Consider the following 23,283-nt stretch of genomic DNA (forward strand, 5'->3'; position numbering starts at 1 on the left):
CACCAGATAATCTGCTCAAATCACAGACCAAATCATTGGAGCAGACAGACTTGACAGAAAGTGATTTGCCCAGACCACCAGATAATCTGCCCAAATCACAGCCCAAATTAGACAGCAAACAGCAGAAATCAGCACTAGAACTGAAACCATTGCCAAGCCACCTCAAATATGCCTACTTGGGAGCTGGAAATTCACTTCCAGCAATTATTTCTAACCAGCTCAGCCAAGAAGAAGAGGAAAAGCTCCTTGATGTGTTAAAGAAGCACAAAAAAGCAATTGGGTGGACCTTGGAGGACATAAAAGGCACCTCAAGACCATTCGGTGGAGGCTCATTTCACCAGAATCAGAGACAGGATGCAGCACATGAAGCTATTGACGTACGGAGTCCACAAACAAGCAAGGTTTTCAAGGTTAATGGGCATCGTTTGAAGAGATTCTATGAAGGTTTTACTGTCCATGTTGTGGAGGAGGTTCCCTTGGATCCCCCTTCCCAAGACTGCTGAGCAAGACACTGAAGTCCAGCCCAAGACAGAAAACAGGGCGCTACTGGGAGGCAGCCCAGATGTAGTGATTTGCCCAGTGATTTGCCCACTGCTTGCCCAAATCGCAGGGCAAATCGACTGAATATACCATAGTCACAAGTGATCGGGGCAGTGATTTGCTCAATTGCCCAGATAATTTAACCAAGATCACCGGTCCAATCGCAAAATCAAGCACATCATCAGAAAAGGGCGTGAACAGTACCAGCCCAGCAACTGCAAAGGAGAAGCGATCTGGCCAAGTGATTTGCCCACTGCTTACCCAAATCACTGGTCAAATCACCCTGTCAAGAATCCAGAGGGCCAGCATTAAATGATCAGGGCAGTTCACATACCCAAATCACTTTAAGTAGTTCTTTTCTTTTATTTTTTTTACTTTTTACGCTACTTATTGTCTTTTATCTCTTCTTCTTCAAGATTTCTCTCCTCCGACCACCACTGACCCACCGGCAAACCCAAGACCACCATGGTAAGAATTAATATGAAGGCCACCGGCGGGCCGTTCATGTGGAAGAAACTAGGGCTGCCGAAACCCATCCCCTCTGACAGTGACGATGAAACGTGGGACACCACTCCACCGGCCACCACCAGCACCGACACGCCACCAGCTACTGAAACAGCAACAGGACGCACCGACTCACCGGCCGTCCAGACATATCACGGCCAGAAATGGCCAAGAACTCAGTCGCCACCTCCACCGCCGAGATCAGAGCCAGAACCAGAAACCACCATTGCCACACATCCCGCAGGTCATGAGGAAGGCGATGCAACCACTGATGTGCCCAGCAATTTGCCCACTGATGCGCCCACTAGTACGCCCAGTGATTTCACCAGCAATGTGCCAAGCGCTATGCCCAACGATGTGCCCACTGATGCGCCCACGGACTTGCCAAGTGATACACCTAGCGATCTGCCCAGTGATTTGCCCAGTGCTTGCCCAAGTCACTGGTCAAATCACCCACAGGCCAGGAAGTCCCTTTCCCTTTTCTCCTTTATTTCTCTATATATATATATTCAAACATTGAGGACAATATTTGGGATAGGTGTGGGGGTACTGGAGAGTATTTATTCACTGATCACACCATCTTTTGATTTCTTTTTTTTTCCTATTTTGTTTCTTACTATTTCTTTTTGTTTCTTTTCGCATTATTCTTATCCCTTTTTGCATTGCTCTACTCAACATCGATAACAAGGTTAAAAGAGTTTCCTTATCTCATGACCCCATTGATTTGCCACCCCTTTAAGCCTAAACTGAATCATTCACAGTATGTTACCTTCACTTAGGAAGTTCTTTACTTGAATTGAATCCTTAAATTTGTTGTGGTCAAGGGAAATAAAAATAAGAATACATGCAAATAAAAAGCTAATGTAACTCCCTATGAGCTGATTTGCCCAAACTATCATGACAAACCAGCACAAAGCACAAAGCACAAATCACAAACTTGTTCCAATGGTCTAAGACTATGAACTGAGCCTAATAGCCACTTGGAGAAGTAACTGACTGAGTAACCGGGGGTGTATAACCCATGTACACAATCGCGTAAAAAGGTCAGTAACTTTTTCAAGCAAATAAGTTTCGATGGTCTAGACTATGAACAGAGCTAGTAGCCACTTGAACAAGTGACTAACTGAGTAACCGGGGGTGTATCACCCATGTACACAATCGCGTAAAAAGGTTAGTGACTTTTTCAGGCAAGGATAAGAATAAGTGCTGCTGAAAATAAAAATTAAATAAAAAGGAGAAAGAGAGAAGGTGGCAAGTCACTCCTAGGGGTTACATTAAACCTAACATAAAAGAATAAGCATGATTGAATCAAAAACATTTCCCTTGACCATGGTAGGTGAAAGGAAACAAGGAAAGGAGAGGATGACCTTAGTGCATGTACTCTATACTGTGATAGTTCAGATTAGGAGTCTAGGGGGGGCTGATTAAGTGGTGCTTAGGTTCTAAGGAAAAAGGGGGCTTGATTGGCTAAGTTATTTATTGCTTGAGGACAAGCAAAAAGCTAGGTGTGGGGGTATTTGATCAAGCATAAATTAGCCACATTTTTATTATCTTTTTTATTGCTTATTTACACATTTTTTTAGCTTAATTTATGGTTTTTATCTTGTTTTTACAGAAAAGGAAGAAATTGGAGAATTGGAGAAAAAGTGCAGAAAGTTGACAGAAAAGTGATCGGGTCAGTGATTTGCCCAGTGATTTGCCCACTGCTTGCCCAAATCAGGCTGAAGCAGAAACCTGAAGGCAACAGGCAGAAGTGATAAGGTCAGTGATTTGCCCAGGACACTCGAAGACACTGGCCAAATCACTCGCAGAAGACAGAGAGAACTGACTCGCAGAAACGTGATCGGGTCTGTGATTTGCCCAATCACTTGAAGAAACTGGTCAAATCACCGGGCAAATCACTTTCACAACAGAAACTGACAGCAGAGCGGGAATTTGGGCAGAAAACAGAAATCCGAATTTTCAGAAGTCCAAATCCAACTCAATCACTATCAATACAAATCCAAGAGCCACGAAAAGAACTTCTCATCCAAGGAATTCCAATTGCAATTAAATTCAACATCAAAAGAGGAGTCAAACACCAAATCAAAAAGGGATTTTGAAACCCTAGATGGATGGAAATCTGCAGCTATAAAAGGAGAGCCTCCAAACCAGCAAGGCATCATCTTGGATCAACAACTCAACTCGCCAGAAACTCTCCAGCATTTTTCTTCCTTTCTTTTCTTTTCATCTTTTTGTATTTAGTCTACCATGAGTGGCTAAACTCTTTCTTTTCTAGTTGAAGTTGGTGAATTTTAGATTTGTGTGATGAATTGGGAGATTTAAATCTCCATTGTTAAACTTCTATTTCTTTTCAATATTTATGCAATTTGAGCTTTCCATAATTATTACTTTGCTTTTAGAATCAATAAGGGCCCATTGTTTTTAAATTGCTTAAGTAATATTATTTGAATGATTTAGGTCCGTAATTGCTTAGGTTGTTCAAATACACATTTAATCAAATTGCATGATCTAGACTTGACCACGCGGTTGGCAAGGTTAGAATTAGGTTTCTCTAAGTCTTAATGCAGTTAACAGTTGTTCGATGCTATAATGCCCCAAGGACGTTCCTTGGCAACTTGTTAACTAGTGTTTGATTAGCGAACGTTTCCTAATCAAACTAGAACTAAGGAGGAATTTGGATTGTGAGAAGCGTCTTCCACATCCAAAACTAATTTATTGAGATAAATAGGAGTATTAAAGAATCAATGATCAATTCTAAACAATCTGAAATAAAACCATACTTCAACTAGAAGCTTTTCTCTTATTGATTTACTCATCTTTAAATTATTGCTTTCTTTTGCTATTTAGTTTTAATTCATCAACTCAAACCCCCCCTCTTTTAATTATTTGTTATTTATTTATCTTGGTTATTATTAGGAAGATCTTTAGTGTCAATTCCCTGTGGTTCGACCCTATTGCCACTATCTACAAATTTATTTTGTTGGTTGATAATAGGTTTATTTTTGACGGCTTCGACAACCGCCTATCAGTTAGGGATCAAGTCTCGGTCAAGGGGATAGGGAGACCCTAATAGCAATAGAAGGAAAAGTAAAGGTAGCCCTCACCCAAGGGGTGTCACCCCTGTCACGGACTCACTACGCAGTATTTCTAGTAGTGAAGTTACCCCTAAGCTACAATGCCATCCTGGGAAGACCAATGCTATATGATTTTGAAGCAGTGACCAACATTCGATATCTGACCATGAAGTTTCCAATAGAGGCAAGGATCGGAGTCATCCGAGGAAGGCAGGAGGAGGCTAAAGTTGTATACTTAGCCACAGTGGAGAAACAATGTGCCCAGTCAGAATAAATAAATTTTGAAATCATGGAGGTCCGAGATGAAAAGAAAGAGGTCCAAACTGAACTTGTGGACAAGCTGAAGACCTTCTTATTATCCAAAGAAAGAAGTAATAAGGTCTTCTGCACCAATTCGAGCCTGGAAGAAATCCAAAAGGAAGCTACAATGGCCTTAATTCGGGGGCATGCCTCAAGTTTTGCCTGGAAGCCTCAGATATGCTAGGGATTGATCCTGAAGTGATGACCCACAAGTAGAACATCATCCCCACAGCTAAGCCAATGAAACATGAAGAAAAGAGTTTTCGGGAAGGAGAAACAACAGGCTATGAGGGAAGATGTAATACCCGGCTAGACCCCGACATCGGAATTCCTGCTTTCCGGCGGAATCTCGGATGTCGAAACTCTCTAGAAGGGTAAAATATATTTTTTTCTAAAATATTTTCATGTGTTTTAAGGTTTTAAGTAAGAAAGAAATTGAGTTTTTGAAAGAAAAGCACCAAGGAAGAAAAGCCAGGTTCGGCCGCCGAACCTCATGTTCGGCCGCCGAACATGGTGAAGTTTAGGGAGCACCTTTGGCCCCCGAAGGTGGTCTGGCCAGCCACCTATAAAAGGCCCCATGTCCGAAAATGGGCGAGTTTTCTTCTCCATTTTCGGGCAAAGGTGAGTCCATACCCTTCCATGGTTAGTTTTGATGTTTTCCTTCAAATCTTTCAAGCTTTTAACAAGCTTTCATCTTGTTTTGATGTTTTTAAGCTCAAAATCAAAGTTGTGAAACTTGGAGACCTCCGGAACTCGTTTTCCCCAAATCTCCAAGTTGGGTCACGTCTTCTCTCGATCTTCAAGAGGTAAGCGTCGATCCTCACCGTCTTTGATATTTTAAGCAAGTGTTATGAAGGGTTATGGGGTAAAGATGCATGATTAGGCTAGATGTAAAATGATAGGGTTTATGGTAGTTTAAGGTTAAATGCATGATTAAATGTATGCTAAATGTTGATGTGGTTGGGGTATAGGCTAGCTTTGAGCCCCTAAATGCTTAAGGATGTGTTTATGCATGTTGTTGCATGAGTTGGTTTGAGTTGTGAGATTTGGTTGGCTGAATGTGTGTGAGAGGCTTGAGTTCTGGCATTCTGGAAGAACTCAGCACCTGCCTGTGAAGGTGGTTTGGCTGCCTAAACTGCCCCCGAAAGTTTGGACTTTCGGCTCTGGAGTGGAGTTTCGGCTGCCGAACCTGCCGCCGAAGGTTGGTGACTTTCGGCTCTGGACAGACTTTCGGCCGCCGAACCCTGCCCCCGAAAGTGCCTGACTTTCGGCTCTGGAGGCACTTTCGGCCGCCGAACCTACCGCCGAAAGTGCCCTGTTCAGCCTTCCTTTGCATGTTTTCTATGATTGTTTTATGATGTTTTAGGAAGTTTTTGGGGAGATATTTAGAGTCATGTTAGAGTTTGTTTGGTCCCTCATTTGAGTCCACCTGTATAGGTTCGGACCCGAGGAACCGGGGACCCCAGCAGTGAGATAGCTGCTTCAGAGTCTGTTCAGAGTCAGCTTGAGGTAAGTAGAATGGATTTTTATGTTTCAAAGCAAATAAATTTCGAGCATGTTCATGCATCACAAATACCATGATATATGCTAGGTTGTTTGCATTAGAATTCACGAATATGTTACATTGCATACTATGATGTTGATGTGGATGGATGTTGGATGACCCAGTAGTCCTCGATATGATATGATGACGATGATACGGTACGGAAGTCCAGTGAGACCCATTCTACGTCCCTGGCATAGTGTAAGAGAAAGAACAGTGAGGCCCATTCTACGCCCTTAGCACATTGGAATGTTATGTTATGTTAAGAGAAAGACCAGTGAGGCCCATTCTACACTCCTGGCACAGTTGGATATGTAGAGGACTATTGGTGACAAGTCCATCCTTGATGTGATTTGTTTGTGATGTGATGCATTTCATGAAAGCATAGATTTTAATATATTGTTTTACTATTCTGCTCACTGGGCTCTAGTAGCTCACCCCTTTCCCTTAACCCCCCAGGTTTGCAGGTTCGGAATAGACCAGGAAGTCAGCAAGAGTAAAAGTTTTAAGTATGTAATAGTTTAATTGTGGACATGAAAGATAATGTAATGTAAGATATTGTACAGATTTGTATTGAGGATTAGTATTGTGCTTGACCCTAGGTTATGGTTAATCCCTTTTGTCCATGATCATTATGAAATATTTTTATTAATGTGTTGAGAAATGTAAACCAAGCTTGATTAATGTAATGTTGACCCTACTAGAGCATTTGATGAGGGCTCTAGTATGGGAGTTTTATGTATTCAATTTCAGTGCATGCACAGGTCAAGCTTGGGATATGTAAAAGTTTAAGTTTTTATGTAAATGTATGATCATGTATGAGATTTATCAGGTATGATAGGATGTATGTTAGGCTTGCTATGGGTCCCGGCGACCTTAAGTCGATCTGGATCCTAGCGCCGGTAGCAGTCCGATTTCGGGTCGTTACAGAAGAGGTAGAGAAATTAGAAGAGGCAAAGTTTATTAGAGAAGTAATGTATCCACAATGGTTAGCTAACCCTGTGTTAGTGAAAAAAGCCAATGAGAAGTATATGATGTGTATAGACTTCATTGATCTAAACCAGGCCTATCCAATAGATAATTATTTCCTCCCATATATTAATAAAATGATCAATTATACGGTCAGTTTTGACTATTTTTCATCTTTAGATGCTATGTCAGGGTATCATCAAATCTCTATGGACATGTCAGATGAAGAAAAGATCTCATTCATAACTGAAGGCGGGATATATTGCTATAAAACTAAGCCTTTTGGGTTGAAAAATTCGAGTCAACGTACCAGTGGCTGATAAATAAAATCTTCAAAGATCAGATAGGGAGAAATGTAGAGGTGTACGTCGATGATATGGTAGTTAAAAGTTAAACTTTCCAGCAATATTTGACTAACTTAGAAGAAGTCTTTCGAATACTGTAACGGTAAAAAATGAGGTTAAACCCCGCGAAATATGTTTTCTTCATCATATGAGAGAAATTTTTAGATTACATGGTCAGTGGAAAAGGTATAAAGCCAAACCCAAAAAAGTGGAAGCCATATTGAGTATACCTGAACTGACTTGCGTAAGGGATGTTCAAAGAAGAGTAAGACTTACTTCAGATTGAAAAGACAAGAATTACAGAGAAGAGAAAGGGCAAGATAGTAGAAGCAACGCAAGAGGCAAAGCAACAAGTGAAAGCAAGAGCGTAAGTTTGAAGTGGGTCAAGGTGAAGAAGAAACGTTTTGACAAGAACTCTCCTAGAGCCACGCAGTAATAATTGAAGTTTTGGGATTTACCCCTTATTAATTATAAAATAATTAATTAGCAGGTAAAGGGGCACTTGATGATAATCGGACTCTGAATGCCCTAGTCCTAATTGAGCCCGTACTAGAAAGGCCAGGCCTTAACTCTACCAAGACCCAAAACATAACAAGAGGGTACAAACGTAAGACCGCGATTACACATTATAGGAAAAAAGAAAAAGGAATAAAATAAACATAGAGAAACAAACCAAATTAAATTTATCAAAAATACACTTGAATCTACTCTTTATTGAATCTCTGAACATCAGTCATGACCAACAACAATTTCCTTCTTAAGCTCTCCCCTGTTAGGGCTAAAGTTATATAACTATCGAACTAATATTTAAAATCCTAGTTCATTAATAACATCAAATGCAATAAGCACTTTTTTTTTATATAAATTTTTTAACATCCTTTATTTTTTGCTAAATAAAACATTTTTTTGAAAATTAAATTTTAAATAATAATTTACACATACAATTTTTTTAAAATAATAATTATTAAATACTGATTTTTAACTAGTATTTTAAACATAACCTTTGATAAAAGAAAATTGAATAAGATATATTAATCCACACATTAGTTTCCATTAAATGAGTTATTTCTGTTTTTAACTAATAATTCTTTTTGTTGATAGCTCCTCAAAATGGCACATAATGATTTCTCTCCAAATTTACCACCAGAAGTGGATGTTCTATCTTTGGTTACCGTTATTGCTGCCACAGTAGGCCTGCTCTAAAATGCTTAAACTTCTAGTCGTCAGCCAAAAGATAGACAATGATGTTTAAGAGATGGGAATGATGGTAACTGCTCATGTATGAGGTAATTACAAATTCTAAGAATTGAGGTGAGATCAATAATATACTAAAAAAACCCCTTAATGATAGAAAATATATATAGCAAAAGGAGAAATCTTGATTTATCTTCAATTATATTGTTTACAAAAAATCACAAAATTAGAAAACTTTTTGTATATGGGGCTTGGGAAGTTGGGAGCATTTCTTCGACAGAAATTATAGCAACCCAAGGAGGCAAGGACAGGCCGTGGATTTTGTTACTATTGGGTTCAAGCTTTAACCCTCTTTTTTTTTTTGTTTTTTCTCTTGGTTTCTCTTTTCTTTACCTGTTTGCTTTGATTTGGCCGTCAAACAATTGTTGGTCTTTCTCTTTTCAAATGTGACTTTCTAGTGAGGACTACTCATTCAAGTGTGTGCCTCAGATTCTCAGTTATATTTCCCTTTCAACTCGTTAAACGGGTATGGTTCAAAATTTGAATTGGGCATTTGATGGCGTGTAAAAGGCCATCAAGCTTCACATACTTTCTACGGGATTAAAATACCATATTTAATGTATTGCATTTCTATTTTCTTCCGGAATCTGGGTTCTAGGCTTCGGTGGTCGAGTCTTTGGATTTCGGGTTTCGGTAGGGTGCTACATCACTAACCTTTACTTCACCTTTTGCGCACACTCAGGTTGGTGTTGCTTCCTTAAAAAAACAAAATGAAGATAAACAGAGAAACTAAAACTATCTTTTCCACCAAAGTTAGAGTATGGATATGCGAAATTTGCGCAGAAAACCCTAGAGGAGGAGATGCTGATAAAAGACTCTAACCAAGTAAGCAAACGTAAACGCGGAAAAAAAGAGAAATTAATAATATTAGGAAAAATGACAGAGGTGGTAGGAGGGAAAGGCAAGTCTCTGGCACTGTGATTTTTTTTTTCTGACTAAAACACGTATGTGTATGAAGGTAATAGTGTGAGACAAAAAAGCATGAGGGGTCAAATCACCAAAGTAATCACTCAATCAAATAATAAAGCGTTATGATTATGGCATGATATGTGCAATACCAGAGCTCTTCACGGACAGAAAGCTAGTGCATGAATGAAAACTAGTGTGTGTGTGTGTGTGTGTATAGCCCTAACTTGTCTGAGTGGGGCGGGGGGGTGCGGAGGGATGATTGGCTTGCAGCTTATTGTCCGGGAGATAGAAGATGGGTATTTAGGGTTGGGGTTCGGAAATTGAGGCCAATAAAAGGGTTTTGGGTTTTAAGCCACACCACAAAATGACATCAAAGAACACACCCGCTTAACTACTGAAAACAACAGGTGAGTAAGTGAAAGCTATATCACCCCATGCACACGTCCCTTTCTAGCTCCTCTCCCCCACATCTGCCGCCTCTCTCTCTCTCTCTCATTGGGAATGCCAACCGCACATGTAACTGTCCTATGCTTAACATCTCACTGTGCTATATGTATATATATGTGATTGCCATGCCATGTACATCTATAGAACATATGCATCATCTATGCATACATACATATACATATATACATGTAAGATGTGACTGTGACCTATAAACAAGACCAATAAACAGAGGGAAGAGAAGGGTTTCCTGTCTTCCATCTGCTTCTCTTATATCTACCAGACGAAATTGATCACCTTTCTTTCACAGCCCTTCATACCCAAATAAAAGCCAGAACCAAGTTGGTTGTTAAACTGTCAATCGTATCAATCAATCAACCAGAAACCAATCATCAATCAATTTGTAGAAGAGTTAAAAAAGGAAGCATTAAAACCATGTCCTCCTCTTCTACGTTGTCTTTGGACCAACTCTCTCCCTCCGAGCAGCTCTGTTATGTCCATTGCAACATTTGTGACACCGGTCTCGCGGTATTTATATCACTAGTTCTATGTTGTCTTCTTCGTTTCTCGATTTCCTGCCTCTTTGCTTGTTTTTCGATCACCCAATTAGGTGTTTTTGCTTCCTTTCTTCATTTCCTGTTTTGTTTCTCACTTTTTTCGATTTATGGCAGGTGAGTGTTCCTTGCACAACTCTATTCAAAACTATTACTGTGCGATGCGGTCACTGCGCCAATCTCCTTCCAGTGAACATGCGTGGGTCGATTTTGCCATCTGCTAATCCATTTCACATGGGTCACAATTTCTTCTCTCCTCACAATCTTCTGGTATGCATATATGCCATGAAAATTAATCCTGCTAATTTAATTGATGAATCCACTTACTCTACTCGTAAATGACCTCGATTCTGTAGAATTTTCATGTCATATTCATGGGATATGCATAAGTGGTACGTGGGGATAATTTTATTGCAGGGTGAGATTCCGAACCCATCTTCAAACTTCTTGATCAATCAAATCAATGTGAATGATCTTAGCGTTCCAAATCGAGGAGTGATTCATGATGAGCTTCCAAGCCCACCAGTTATCAACAGACGTAAGATACATCTCATTTTTCTTCATTTCTTTAGTCTCTTAAGCCCAAATTTTATTCGATTTTCTTTAACTTTTACATTGTCATATATTCTATTGGATAACCATCAACGTCCCCCTTTATTAACAGAAGCGAGATTCATTTTTTCGGCCTTTTTTTCCTTCTATTGATAATCTCTCACGTATTGCTTTAGTTAGAAAGCATTTCTTTTTTTGGCGTGGTCAATGATTTCTTAGCGAATCCAGAAGAAAGATAGTGGGAAAAGAATCATACCACTAGCCTTTTTTGATTCACTCGCACAAGTATAAATTATGTTCGATGGTGGGGAAAAAAAGGACCTTAGTAATTATGCACATTAAGCAGGCGAAGCCTTCACAACACCCCATCTATATGCAAAGAGCTTGATAAGCATTAAGATTATTTGAAAAATCCAAAGTGAATATACATTTTATTAGCTAAATATTTTTTTTTTTGAAATGAGATCGGAGATAAGAAAGTAGAACCGAAATCTCTCAAAATTTAAGATGTAACTAATATCGTACTAAACTGTGAGTATATTAACTAAATATTATTATAAATCATTATTCCTAGGCTATTGATATTAAAATCAAAATTAGTTTCAATTTTATTTAATTTTGAAATTTAATTCAAAAGAAGCATGCATAATCCTACATGATAATATAGCTTAGCATTTTTTTTCTTTATACATGAGTACACACATGACATATGCTGACCACGCTCTCTTATGATTAAATATTATAAAATAATTATAAGTAAAATCTCATCAAATAAAATAATACTATTTATATGTAAATCCCTAAGTATAGAAAGTTGTTTTTTTTTTCGTTACAAATTTCAAAAGATGAGCAAAGTTACCATGGAGAAAAAGAATGAAAAGAAGTGAGATAAGCGTATGAAGAATAAAAAATGTTAACTCTATTGACATGTGAAATTATATATACACTTTCTCTAAAATTAAATTTCATAATAAAATAAAATTCTAATTATTCTATTATGTTGTGCCTCTCTTCTGTCTATATCTAGCCCCGGAGAAGAGACAGAGAGTTCCCTCAGCGTACAATCGCTTCATCAAGTGAGTAATGATTTCAAAGGATTCACATTTTCACTTTCTTCTGTCTCTCTGGATGTATAGATTTCTTTTTTTTCTTTTCTATTTGTTTATAAATTTGCTAAATTTGAAGCCAATAATAGTAATGGACAACCAACCAAACCTGCAGGGACGAAATCCAACGCATCAAGGCTGGAAATCCTGATATAAGCCACAGAGAAGCCTTTAGCGCAGCTGCTAAGAATGTGAGATCCAAGAAAATTATTTAGGGTTTCTACTTACTTTACCATTGCTTTCTTTCTTTGTCCTTCCTAATTAGGGTTTTTGTTTTAAAAAAAGAAATTAGAATGAAAGCAAAATGGGTTTTCCTTCTTCTCTAATTTTCTTTTTTTTTTTTTGTCTTGTTATGTCAGTGGGCCCACTTTCCCCACATTCAGTTTGGTCTCATGGCAGATCAGACAGTGAAGAAGACTAACATGGGCCAACAGGTACCCTAAGCACAGCCCTTTCTCCTCCTCCTCCTCCTCCTCCACCTCAGGTCGAACGGCAAAGCAGACATTAAATTATCTTTTGGTCTGTGTAGGAAGGAGAAGACGTTATGATGAACGATGGGTTCTTTGGTTCAGCAAATGTTGGTGTCTCTCCATACTAATTAAGAAGCAGTGGAGATGTTAGTTTTCTTCATCTCCCTCTCTCTCTAAATATCTGGTGCTTTGTAATTTAATTCTGCTCTTAGTAGGGGCAGAAAGATTTGAAGCTCAACAAAGATGTCAAGTTAAACAAACTCTAGTCCACTTTCACAACCCATGTACCGCTAATAATGTCCTTTAATGTGGACATTTGATCTTATCCTAGACCCATATGTTCCTAGATATCTACTTGGAAGACATAATGTATTCTCTGCGTTCCAACATTAAATATATTTTCAACCATATTATTATTATAATTATCATCTGTAATTTTTCTTTCAACTTGTTCACGCATGCTAACTCGCGATATCATTATTATGCTTTTTCTTTTTCTCTGAAAGAGAAAAATTCTCAGTTCAATCGCCAATTATAATCTTAAAATGAAGAAGGGATTGGTAAATTAAAGGGCTAGTACTTCACTACTGTTCCAAATCTCCTCTTATTTGTATGGATTCAAGCTGATGAATCCAATCAGAACATTGCTCCAAATCTCCTAATCAGAGTCCTGCTCAGTTTAAATTGGAAAGTTCAAATTGCTCATATCTTTTGAGAAGCTAATTATTATTAGCAGATTGACTTGCGAACTTTGCTTCCTGGTTCCTTTTGAAATCCCATCTTATTGGGTGCCCCCCTTCCCTTCAGGCCAACTACCTTGAATTAGTAGATAAATTAATCTTATAAATAAGCGAGACTCAACCTATTTTCTTAAAGTAAAAGAAGGCATAGGACCAATTTTAAGTTATATATCGAAAAAAAAAAGTTTCTTTGATATATGGCTAATTAATTGAACATATATTGTCATTTATTTTTATATTTTTATATTTATTCTAAGACCAGGTATTAATCCAATCAAAATATGTTGTACTAATACTCCTTATTTAGATAAAATAATGAATCTAATACTCTTAGAATTTTAATTTTTAAATGGGAATATAAATTTTTTTAATAGATAACTTTCCATATTCTAAAGAAATAAAAGATTAATTTTTATTAGTTTAACTAAATAAAACATATATAAGTTCAATTTTAATGTATTAAAATTATATTTTTACTAAAATCTAGTTATAATTTAATTAAAATTAACTGACTATAATTATATTAAATTAAAACATGATAAGTGCATATTTTAATTTTTTTAAATATAAATAAATATTACAATGATGATGGTGTATCGTTATTATTTAGATAGATTAATTAATTGTTACCGTATATTTTAATTTTTTATTCATTCCGCACTTAAAAAAATATAAAAATGAATGAAAAAATTATTTAGTAGTATATACTATTATTTTCAAAAAAAAGAAAGCCAATATCATCAACTTATCTACTCATCTGGTATGGAAGACAAGACAAAATTGGAACGAAGCAGACTAGTTAACAGAATTATCTTTAGTAGTCTACAACTAAAGTACACAAAGAAGTTTTCTGAAATCCGTCTGTATCTCGGATTCATTTGTTAATTCCGAGATTGCTGTGGAAGACTTAAAATTTTCTTAATCTCAAATAGTATGTATTTCATCCAGTGATGTCAGATGGAATTATGTTATTTGCTGTAGCCTACTGGTTGCTTAACACAGAAGGAACGAAGCAAGGAATTCACAGGGAATGAAAGGTGCCATTTTTCATGCATCTACTGCAACCACCATCCTCTCTCTCGCTCATAAAGAAAATCACAGGATTTGTTGGAGAGCGCCGGCTGTGAATTGGTGGTATAAGCTTCATTCAGATGGGCATTGAAATGCATCATGGTGAACTAGCTAGTCTATGCATGGTGATAGAAGGTAAACGTTCGATGATGAAAGCTTTCTGTGCTTATCGTGATCATTTTCAGTTGAAAGGGACACTTGGGTGTGGGTACCATCTTAAAAGCTAGGGAAGGGAGAATTTGTACAATAACCCTACATGGAATAAAGCCGCTGTGGATCCTATAAATATGAGAGTGGAATCTAAAAAGAAAAACATCAGATTTTTTTTTTATAAAAATATAAAAATCAAATATAACTAAGTGTTGCCATTTTATAAATTTATACTATATATATTGAAAATTAAAATAGTTCACCCATGTAAATCAATCTATAATTAGAAATTAATAAAAATTATTATAATTCTAAATAATATATTAATTTTAAATTAGATAAATGTATGCAAAAATTTGCCACTCGATAAATGTATATATACATGTATATGGGAAAGGCCCAGGATTGGGTAAGAGAGATGCCCTTAGATAAGGTTCATAGGATCAGTATATTCATGGAGAAAAATAGGAATATTGGAGAAGTGGGTCCAAAATTGCTTTCTCAATCAGAAAGAATTTGCCAGTCGATAGGTTGAGGTTCAGCTGCCAAGTGCATATACTTTTACAAAGACTTTCCCAAAAGACGAATATATATATACATGAAGGAAGGAACTGGGTGTTTCAGCGCCTTTATTCCTCAATTGGTATATTGTGAAAGAAAAAAAAAAAAAAAGAAATAAAGACTTTTTTTTCTTTGGTGGCTCACAGAGTTAAAGATGCTAGAGGGAACAACAAGAATAAAGAAAATATCGCTCTCTAATGATAAAGAGAGAATAGGAGTGTGGTCGCTTATACAGCATACCACGTATCCACCATTTGGTGAATTTAGTTGAAAATCCAATCCAATTAATTTTAAATAAAAATCGATTTAAATTAAATCAATTTAATTTATTTTGATTAGATTTAATTTATTAAATTTTAATTTTAATTTTTTAAAATTGAATTGAAATATTTTAATTTTATTTATAATTTAATATTTTTATATTATAAAAATAATATATTATTACTATTAATAAATTTGATTTAATTTTATCCATTTTTTTAATTAAAATTAAATTTAAAAAAATAAAAATTTAAATTAAATTATTAAATTAATTTAGTTTAATCAATTTTTTAAATTTAGACCAAATACTTCTCGCTCTTATCACATACCTCATAATTAGATTCCATTATATGAATTTTAAGAGTTTTTATAATTTAAAATTTTTTTATTTTAGTGAAAGAGAACGTTTTCAAAGTGATTAAAGGTTTTAAAATGAAAATGTTCTCAATTTATTAATTTATTTTTATTAACTTTTTTTTTTTTTGAAATAGGGGTTAGGGGAGTCGAACCTTAGACCTTTCAAGGCTACAGGATGCACTTTCCACCAGACTAAGCCTTGGAGTGCTTATTTTTATTAACTTTAAAAACGTTATTTTAAAAAATATATACATCTTTTTAAAACTTTTACAATCTCTCTCTTTTCTTTAAAAAAAAAAAAAGAAAAAAAGAAGAATCTTCAGCAAAGGGTAAGTGCACAAAAAAAATCCAAGGGCAAAGACAGACGAGCATAACGCCTTAAAGCTAGTTAACTAAATAGAGTATGTTTATTCAAATAAATAAAAATAGAGCATGTTATGCAAAGCAACCGTAATAAAAATAGAATCTCCTAAAGTGTCTCTATGGGCTAACCCCCATCTAAGCCTGCCTCAATAGACGAGTACTCCACCCAGTGGGCTGGATGCAAGCACCTGATCAGGTGGTTGACAGGACCTCATTCAATCTAAAAGCGATGATAATCTCCAGTATGCCAACATAATTCCACCATATACAGAATGGTTGAGGATTTGCATTTTGTTAAAGGATAGGAAGTTCACCCAACTATGGCTCAGAAAGATGTATAGCTCTAGTTTCACTGAAAATAATACTAGACACTGCCGCTGCTTGCAATGTTAAACCTAAAACGAAATAGCCATTTTGATGGAATGCTTGTTTCTTAACCAGTAGGTTGACGAAAGAAGCGTCACAGGTTTTAAGCAGAACGCGTTCTATTAGCATGAAAGGTACTTGAGACACCATCAATTAATTATCATTAGCAGTAGAAAGAATGAACGTCAGACAAACAAGTTTCAAACTGAAGACATAAAACTACTTCCTCAGGTAGTTTCATCGTGTTGAAAATTTAATGAATTGCCAACAGCATATAAATTACAGGTATTCAAAAGAATGATGATCCCAATAAAACAAGTAACCCGAAGAGAAGATTTAAAAATACATGCCAAGATCACTGAAAACTCTACAATTACACACCTAAGCACTCACAAGACGTTTCAAGAAGTTATCTCAAAGGAATAATCAGCGGAAAATGCACATCGTAGCACAGGCAATCATCAGCAACGTTAGAAATAGCTTTGATTTATCGCCCTTGATTGACGCAGCAAAAGAAGAGATATCTTGTGGCCTGACAAGCAAAAACAGGTAAAGTCAGCAGAATAGGACATCAAACAACCGAGAAAGAGTTTGAGAACAAAATAAATAGCAAAAGAAGAGAGCGGTCTATACTTCTGCATACGGCTGAGAGAACCACAAAACAGGGCATTTTCTGGCAGTGGCAACTCAGTTTTGTTAGTCGCCTCTGGATTCACAACTCTGACATATGTTTCTTGGCCGAGATACCACGAGTCAAGGTTCTCTGTTCTGAGGTTCCAGACTCCAACATTGTCAAGTGACACCAAAATTGCTGTCCAAGCTCCAGGATAAACCTACACATATATATAAATCTTACGTCAAAGAAGCGCAAGCATTATTGGAATTTTATCCTTGTCATTAAGTTGATTAATTTTGGTGTTCCCATATTGTAATCGATTAAAGCTACGTGCAGAAGTAAATAAAGTTGGTATTCGTAATAACTATCTCTACCGGTTGTTATTGGGTAATGTAATTCTGTCAACAACAAACCTGTATCGTGGATCGCGCAATGCCATCCCATTTATTATAAGTGCCCCTGCTATTATCTGTCCATTCACCATAATCCATCCTGAAACACATCAACCGTGATGCCCGTTATTAATACTTCCAAATATGGATGAGGGAAAAGAACAAAAATGAATTCCTACCCGACAACAAAAAATGCATATCCACTCATGTGATAGCTCTGCATCTTTGTATCATTATTCTGCAGAATGACTTCCATAAAACCTCTATATGTTCCATTAATTACTGATGTTTCCATTTTTGGTGGCCCTTCAAGTGGCTTACTAGGGAAATCAAGCTTATAAACTCCCTTCACTTTGAATTGATCAGCGAGTCTGATTGGAGTGGAAGGATTGACAAATGATATCCCACTCAAAGTGGTTCGATTTTTTCCATTAATTGTCACTGGTGGCTTATTCTTCAACACATAAACTTCAGTTACGTTGATTGACCCGTATCTAAATGAACCTTGAGGGTTAGGACGTGCACCACTTGCAGAAACATTCCATCTGCATAATTTGACCACAGAACCCCCAACAGCTAAAGTCAAATGATTTAAAAAATCCTCCAACTCTAAGGTAAATGAAAATGATGGAAACAAACCTGATAGATCTTGCCTGGTTCATTGAAAAAGTTTTGTCAAACTCATCATTCGGTGCATCTGGAAGGGGACCCTTTGCCTTTCCTTTGGAATTTGTATAGTGCAACACAGCAACACCAGTAACCCTTTTCCATTGTGATTCATTCACAAACCTGGCGCTAGCTACAATATAGTAATCAGAACTTGCATTCTGGTCCATGGTTACCAAGAAAGAATATGATTGTCCTACATGAATATCTAAGCTGGTATAATTCTGTTGTACTGTATATGATCCCTCCGACTCCGCTAAAAGCAGGTTATGGTTCTGGATCCTGAAATTCAAACTAGTTGATGTTCCAACGTTGTGTACACGAAGGCGATAGGTTTTCCCTGTCAAACATAGCAATATCATGATAGTTTGAACGTGAGCTTCAGGAACTACTTTATACCAAAGATGATGATACAATAATTAAGCTTCAGAGAGTGAATAGGCATTTAATGCAACTTCCAATAAAACTGGAGCACTGCACAAACACAACTTGAATACCATTTTCGATTAATAGGTACTTTGTTTCCACGACAACTTGGAGGCAATTGACAAGCAGCAAAATATGCTGGTCTTCAATTCTCAAAACTATTGCTAAGCAACGTTTCGGAAGAGAACATAAAATACATTCACAGGGGACACTTTCAATTAATTGGTACTCTTTCTCAAAATCAGTCATTAGACATGATACAGACAATCATTTTGAATAAGAACAGCAAATACCAAAAAGATATTTACAGGATAACTAACACTTTGTTTCCGCATCAATTTGCACATTGTAAAATAGAAATTTTTTTTGCTACTGTCATTACTAAATATATTTGAGGAGCCCAAAATGGCACAGTATAATTTACATGATAGTAAACTATTAGTCGGACATACATGTGCTTAATTTGGATTGTAAAAAAAAGTGATGTGCGATTAAAAATTTGAGAAGCATATGAGCTATTTTCCGTTCAAAAAGGCATAAAGTAGTTATATTTGGTAACAGATATAACAACTGATAGATTCTTCGTCACAAATGTCTTCTGTAAAGTAATCACCTGGGTGGACTTCAATAGTTTCATAGTCAATGCCATCAGGAACAAGAGTGGTGTTATACTGGTAAGGACCTTTGCCATTAATAAGCACGCCATCTGGCATCCCAAGATCTTTCCCTTCGTCAAGGGCCCTTCGTAAAGCCTACATTACAGAGACAAACTAGCATCAAACACCTTACAATACAACTTCTACAAGCGATTCAAGTGCACTCTAACAGACACTAACCGTATGGTTTCTTTTGTACCAATCGCCAATCAAAATGACAATGTCGCCAAAGGGAGTATCAAAAGGAATTGGAATAATAGGCCGGTTATTTATAATAAAGCTACCGTATCCGCCAGAGGCTCTCTGCATATGAAGAGAAGGGAAGTAAAAGAAACTCCCAATCTGATCCTTAACCTGAAACTGATAGGTCCAGTTCCACTTTGGATGAATTGGACAGTTAGTGCCGGCAAGTCCATCTTGCCATGAACTTCTTCTCTGTTGAATTCCAGACCTACGAGACCCACCATAAAGTTTTCAACCACTGAAATCAGTATACGAAATAATTGCGATTAGCAAAAGAGAAGTTGTAGTCCTACCAATGCATGAGGAGACTCTCGTCCAATTTATTTCTAACATTGACGACGACATTGTTGTTAGTGGTCACATTGATAGTAGGACCAGGAAACTTGCCATTTATGGCAATAACCTGCAAATGTAGAAGCAATTACATGAACCTGATATGCAACTTTTCAACACCACACTTACTATGGAAGAAGCTAAATCTAGAGCACGGAGCTTGAATTAAGACTCCATAAGCAAGTATTATAGATCTGAGGCTACTGAACTTGAGAGAATCTAAAACAAACTCATATTCGAAAAGTTAAAAATTAAGCAGCCACAAGGAGAAAGAAAACCCTCTAAAATAAGAGTTGAGAAGGCAGAAGCAAGTAAAATATAGAAAAAGGAAGCACAGAGAGAGAGAGAGCAGACCTGCTGGGGCACGCCGAGAGGAGAAGCAGTGATATAAGAGATCTCAAAACTATAGGTAACAAAAGGATCTTCAGCGAAACACAAGGTCAGAAGCAAGCAAATGTGAATAAGAAAGAAGGCAGCGAAACTACTGCACAAAGACATGTCTTTTGAACTCGCTTTTGGTGTTTCAGCTGCAAAAAAAATAAGTTCAGAACCGAATTCTTTAATGAGCTTTTCTTAGTTGAATTTTACATCGTCAGATAGAGAGAAGGAGGAGCAACGAGTAGGAGAAACCAAAGGAGGCTTGGATTGGAGAGTATAGAGACAGAGAGAGATAGAGGGAGTGAGAGAAAATGGCTCTTTTTTTCAGTGAAGTGGTGAGTGAGGGAAGGAGAGGGTTCAGTGAGAGCAGTGGCCGTTATTTTTTATTTATTTTGAGGAGAGTGGGGAGGGAGGGGCAAAGCTAGGAAAAAGACTGGGTGTAATGTAAAAGTGTAAAAGAGAGAAATTTGTGGGATCTTTATTGTCGGTCACCACCAATCATCATTCATTTGAGTTGCGCGCCATTGAGATAGAGGGTGACAGCCAGTTGCCAGTTCATAATTCTGATTTTTTTTTTCCCCTTGCACGCACCGTACGCGTTTGGCTGGAAGTTGAAGGTCAGCATAACGGAGAAGGAATTGATTTTATCATCTAAAATTTTATAATTAAGATGTAATTATAAAATTAATAAATATTTAAAATTTTTTATCTAATAGACTTATAAAAAAAATTTTAATTTTAAAAAATATATTAAAATATTTTTAATATTTTAAAAAATTTATTAATTAATCCCTCTATTAATTTTACCTATTAAATATTATAAAAAAAGTTAAAATATTTTTAATATAAAATATTAATTAATTTTTTTAATTTGAAAATTTACTAACATATTTTTTATTAAATTATAAATAATAAATAATAAAATATTTAATGATTAAAATTAATAAAATAATTAATTAATTAATTTTTTTAAAATATTATAAATATTTTAATATATTTTTTAAAATTAATAAATTACTTAATATTTTTTTTTCATATAGTAAATTTTCGTTGACAAAAAATTCTACATTATTTCTAGACCATGTGTGGCAGTTCACCTCTTCTTACGGTGGTGCCCCAGGCACCCAGGCGGGAAGGGAAGGTACAGAGGTCGGAGAAGTAAACAGTTGTATGTAAATCTATATTATAAACTATTTTATGTAAAATTTTATATTTTTACATTATAAAATTATATGATCCTATCTATGTAAAAATTGTGGATTAGTATCGTACAAACTTTAGAAAATTTTATAGTGAAAAATAATCACTTCTTCTATTTTATATTGATTTATAAATTTATAAAAAAATTAATTTTTAACATTTCTGAAATTTAATATATTAAAATTAATATATATGTCTTATTATTTTTTAAATTAATAATATTTTAATTTTGATTAAAATTTTTCAATTAAAATAATATTTATTTCAGTTTGATAAAATTAAAATGCATAAAGTAAATCATTTATTTTAAAAATATAAGCTCTAACTTTAACATAATTCAATGATTGATAGTATTTTGATTATTTTAAAAATAATTAATAAAAAATAAAATGAAGTGACTTTTAATTCGATTAAGTTAAAATATATAAATTAAATTATTTAATTTTAAAAATAAAAATATATATTAATTTTAAATAACGTAAATAACTATTTTAATTAAATTAATTTAAATATTTTATTTAATTTATATAATTTTTTATTAATTTTTATTAATTAATCAATAAATAACTATTTTAATTTTTAATTCATATAAAATTTAAAAACAGTTATATTTATAAAAAAATAAAATAATATATAAAATATAATTTATTTTTTAATTTATTTAAAATTAAATTAGTCACAATTCTAAAAATAATAAAAATAATATGTATAAATTATTTTAATTTTTAATTTTTGAAAAATTAAAATTTTTATTTTAAAATTAATTTTTTTAATTTATAAAATTTAAAAGTATATAATTTATAAAATTAATTAGATATTTTTTATTTGTTATTATTTGAAATGTGGTATTTTAATTTAATTATTTTAATTTAATTTAATTTTTTATGACATTTTTTAATTTATATTTAATTGTGTTTTTATTATATCAGCACATTTGCCGTTGAAATATGAGTAATTTTTTATTATATTTTATAATTAATAAATTAATTTTAATAGTTAATGAGATATAAATTTAAATGGTTGATCAATAAAAAAAATAATTTAAATTGAATTTGATTACAAAATTAACTAATGAATAAAAATGATTTGGATTTAAATTTAATTCAAATTAATCATTGAATACTCTAAATAGGACAATTGCTTTTATGTTTATATTTAATAGGTAAAAAAATTTAATTATACAACATTCATATTTTAAAGTATTTAATAAATTTAATTTTAATATAATTGTATTCAATAATAAAAATATAATTTTAATTTATTAAATTTGAACTAGTTAAAATTTATTTAATTTAGATTAAATGAAAAAAATTAACCTCTTTTTTTTTTCTTTTAAGAATATAGAGGCTAAAAGTAATTATGTATTGTGTCATCATAATTATTTGATCTATCCAATAAATTAAATAGAACTTTATTTATCATTTGGGGATGAAACTATATTTTTAGAATAATGTGATTCTATTTTATAACTCTTTGAAAATCAACTTACAAATTTTCTATTAATCATTTTCAAGTTTTTTTATTTATTTCAGAAATAAAAAATTAATAAAACAATCTAACCCAAATCTAACTGAAAAACTACAAAAATGCTTATTGCTTACTCTTTTTTTTTTTTTGGTTAATTTCTACATTTTATAATGAAAAAATGAATTAGAAAAAAAATAAAGATATGTAAGGAAAAAGATGGTTGGCGTCGTCAGACTAGCCATGACAAATACCAGAAGTCCGTCCTCATTAGCAGGAGCATGGATACGCCGAAGTGTATTACCATGCTGAACCTGAATCCAGAATGCAACATAACAATCAGCACAAATAGCAATAAATTCTTTTTCTTTTTTCCTCTAAATTATAAAACAAGAATAATGGCATAACATATCCAGAAATATGTATGTGATAGGCATAATGAAGAAGGGGAATTGAAAAGAGATGATCAAGACG

The 23,283-nt window shown here is 34.7% G+C and overlaps 3 protein-coding genes across 3 annotated transcripts; 2 read left to right on the plus strand and 1 right to left on the minus strand.

Moving 5' to 3' along the window:
• Positions 1 to 1,005: 1,005 nt before the first annotated feature.
• LOC122723146 (anti-sigma-I factor RsgI2-like) lies at positions 1,006 to 8,480 on the plus strand. The gene is made up of 3 exons (XM_043954457.1): positions 1,006 to 1,432; positions 7,768 to 7,823; positions 8,379 to 8,480. The coding sequence occupies exons 1-3, from the start codon at positions 1,006 to 1,008 to the stop codon at positions 8,478 to 8,480; spliced, it is 585 nt and encodes a 194-aa protein (XP_043810392.1).
• Positions 8,481 to 10,096: 1,616 nt separating this feature from the next.
• Positions 10,097 to 13,013, plus strand: LOC110608516 (axial regulator YABBY 1). The gene is made up of 7 exons (XM_021747761.2): positions 10,097 to 10,412; positions 10,556 to 10,708; positions 10,856 to 10,976; positions 12,018 to 12,066; positions 12,212 to 12,287; positions 12,456 to 12,530; positions 12,626 to 13,013. The coding sequence occupies exons 1-7, from the start codon at positions 10,320 to 10,322 to the stop codon at positions 12,692 to 12,694; spliced, it is 636 nt and encodes a 211-aa protein (XP_021603453.1). The 5' UTR covers positions 10,097 to 10,319; the 3' UTR covers positions 12,695 to 13,013.
• A 3,628-nt stretch (positions 13,014 to 16,641) lies between these two features.
• LOC110606987 (monocopper oxidase-like protein SKU5) lies at positions 16,642 to 20,570 on the minus strand. Its single transcript, XM_043951541.1, has 9 exons — positions 20,122 to 20,570; positions 19,728 to 19,837; positions 19,372 to 19,642; positions 19,149 to 19,287; positions 18,083 to 18,449; positions 17,623 to 17,988; positions 17,465 to 17,543; positions 17,069 to 17,268; positions 16,642 to 16,967 (listed from the first exon to the last, which is right to left on the minus strand). Exons 1-9 carry the CDS (start codon positions 20,263 to 20,265, stop codon positions 16,862 to 16,864), a joined length of 1,782 nt encoding a protein of 593 aa, XP_043807476.1. The 5' UTR covers positions 20,266 to 20,570; the 3' UTR covers positions 16,642 to 16,861.
• Positions 20,571 to 23,283: the final 2,713 nt, after the last annotated feature.

Source organism: Manihot esculenta, chromosome 2, assembly GCF_001659605.2.
Source record: "Manihot esculenta cultivar AM560-2 chromosome 2, M.esculenta_v8, whole genome shotgun sequence".
Classification (NCBI taxonomy): domain Eukaryota; kingdom Viridiplantae; phylum Streptophyta; class Magnoliopsida; order Malpighiales; family Euphorbiaceae; genus Manihot; species Manihot esculenta.

Coding starts and splice junctions, on each gene's coding strand:
- LOC110606987 (XM_043951541.1), bottom strand. CDS start 20,265: ATGTCTTTGTGCAGTAGTTTCGCTGCCTTCTTTCTTATTCACATTTGC. Junction 19,288..19,371: donor GGTACAAAAGAAACCATACG/GTTAGTGTCTGT, acceptor TCTGTAATGTAG/GCTTTACGAAGGGCCCTTGA. Junction 17,269..17,464: donor TTGCGCGATCCACGATACAG/GTTTGTTGTTGA, acceptor ATATATGTGTAG/GTTTATCCTGGAGCTTGGAC.
- LOC122723146 (XM_043954457.1), top strand. CDS start 1,006: ATGGTAAGAATTAATATGAAGGCCACCGGCGGGCCGTTCATGTGGAAG. Junction 1,433..7,767: donor TGCGCCCACGGACTTGCCAA/GTGATACACCTA, acceptor ATTAATTAGCAG/GTAAAGGGGCACTTGATGAT. Junction 7,824..8,378: donor CCCTAGTCCTAATTGAGCCC/GTACTAGAAAGG, acceptor TTTTGTTGATAG/CTCCTCAAAATGGCACATAA.
- LOC110608516 (XM_021747761.2), top strand. CDS start 10,320: ATGTCCTCCTCTTCTACGTTGTCTTTGGACCAACTCTCTCCCTCCGAG. Junction 10,709..10,855: donor TCTCTCCTCACAATCTTCTG/GTATGCATATAT, acceptor ATTTTATTGCAG/GGTGAGATTCCGAACCCATC. Junction 12,531..12,625: donor AGACTAACATGGGCCAACAG/GTACCCTAAGCA, acceptor TGGTCTGTGTAG/GAAGGAGAAGACGTTATGAT.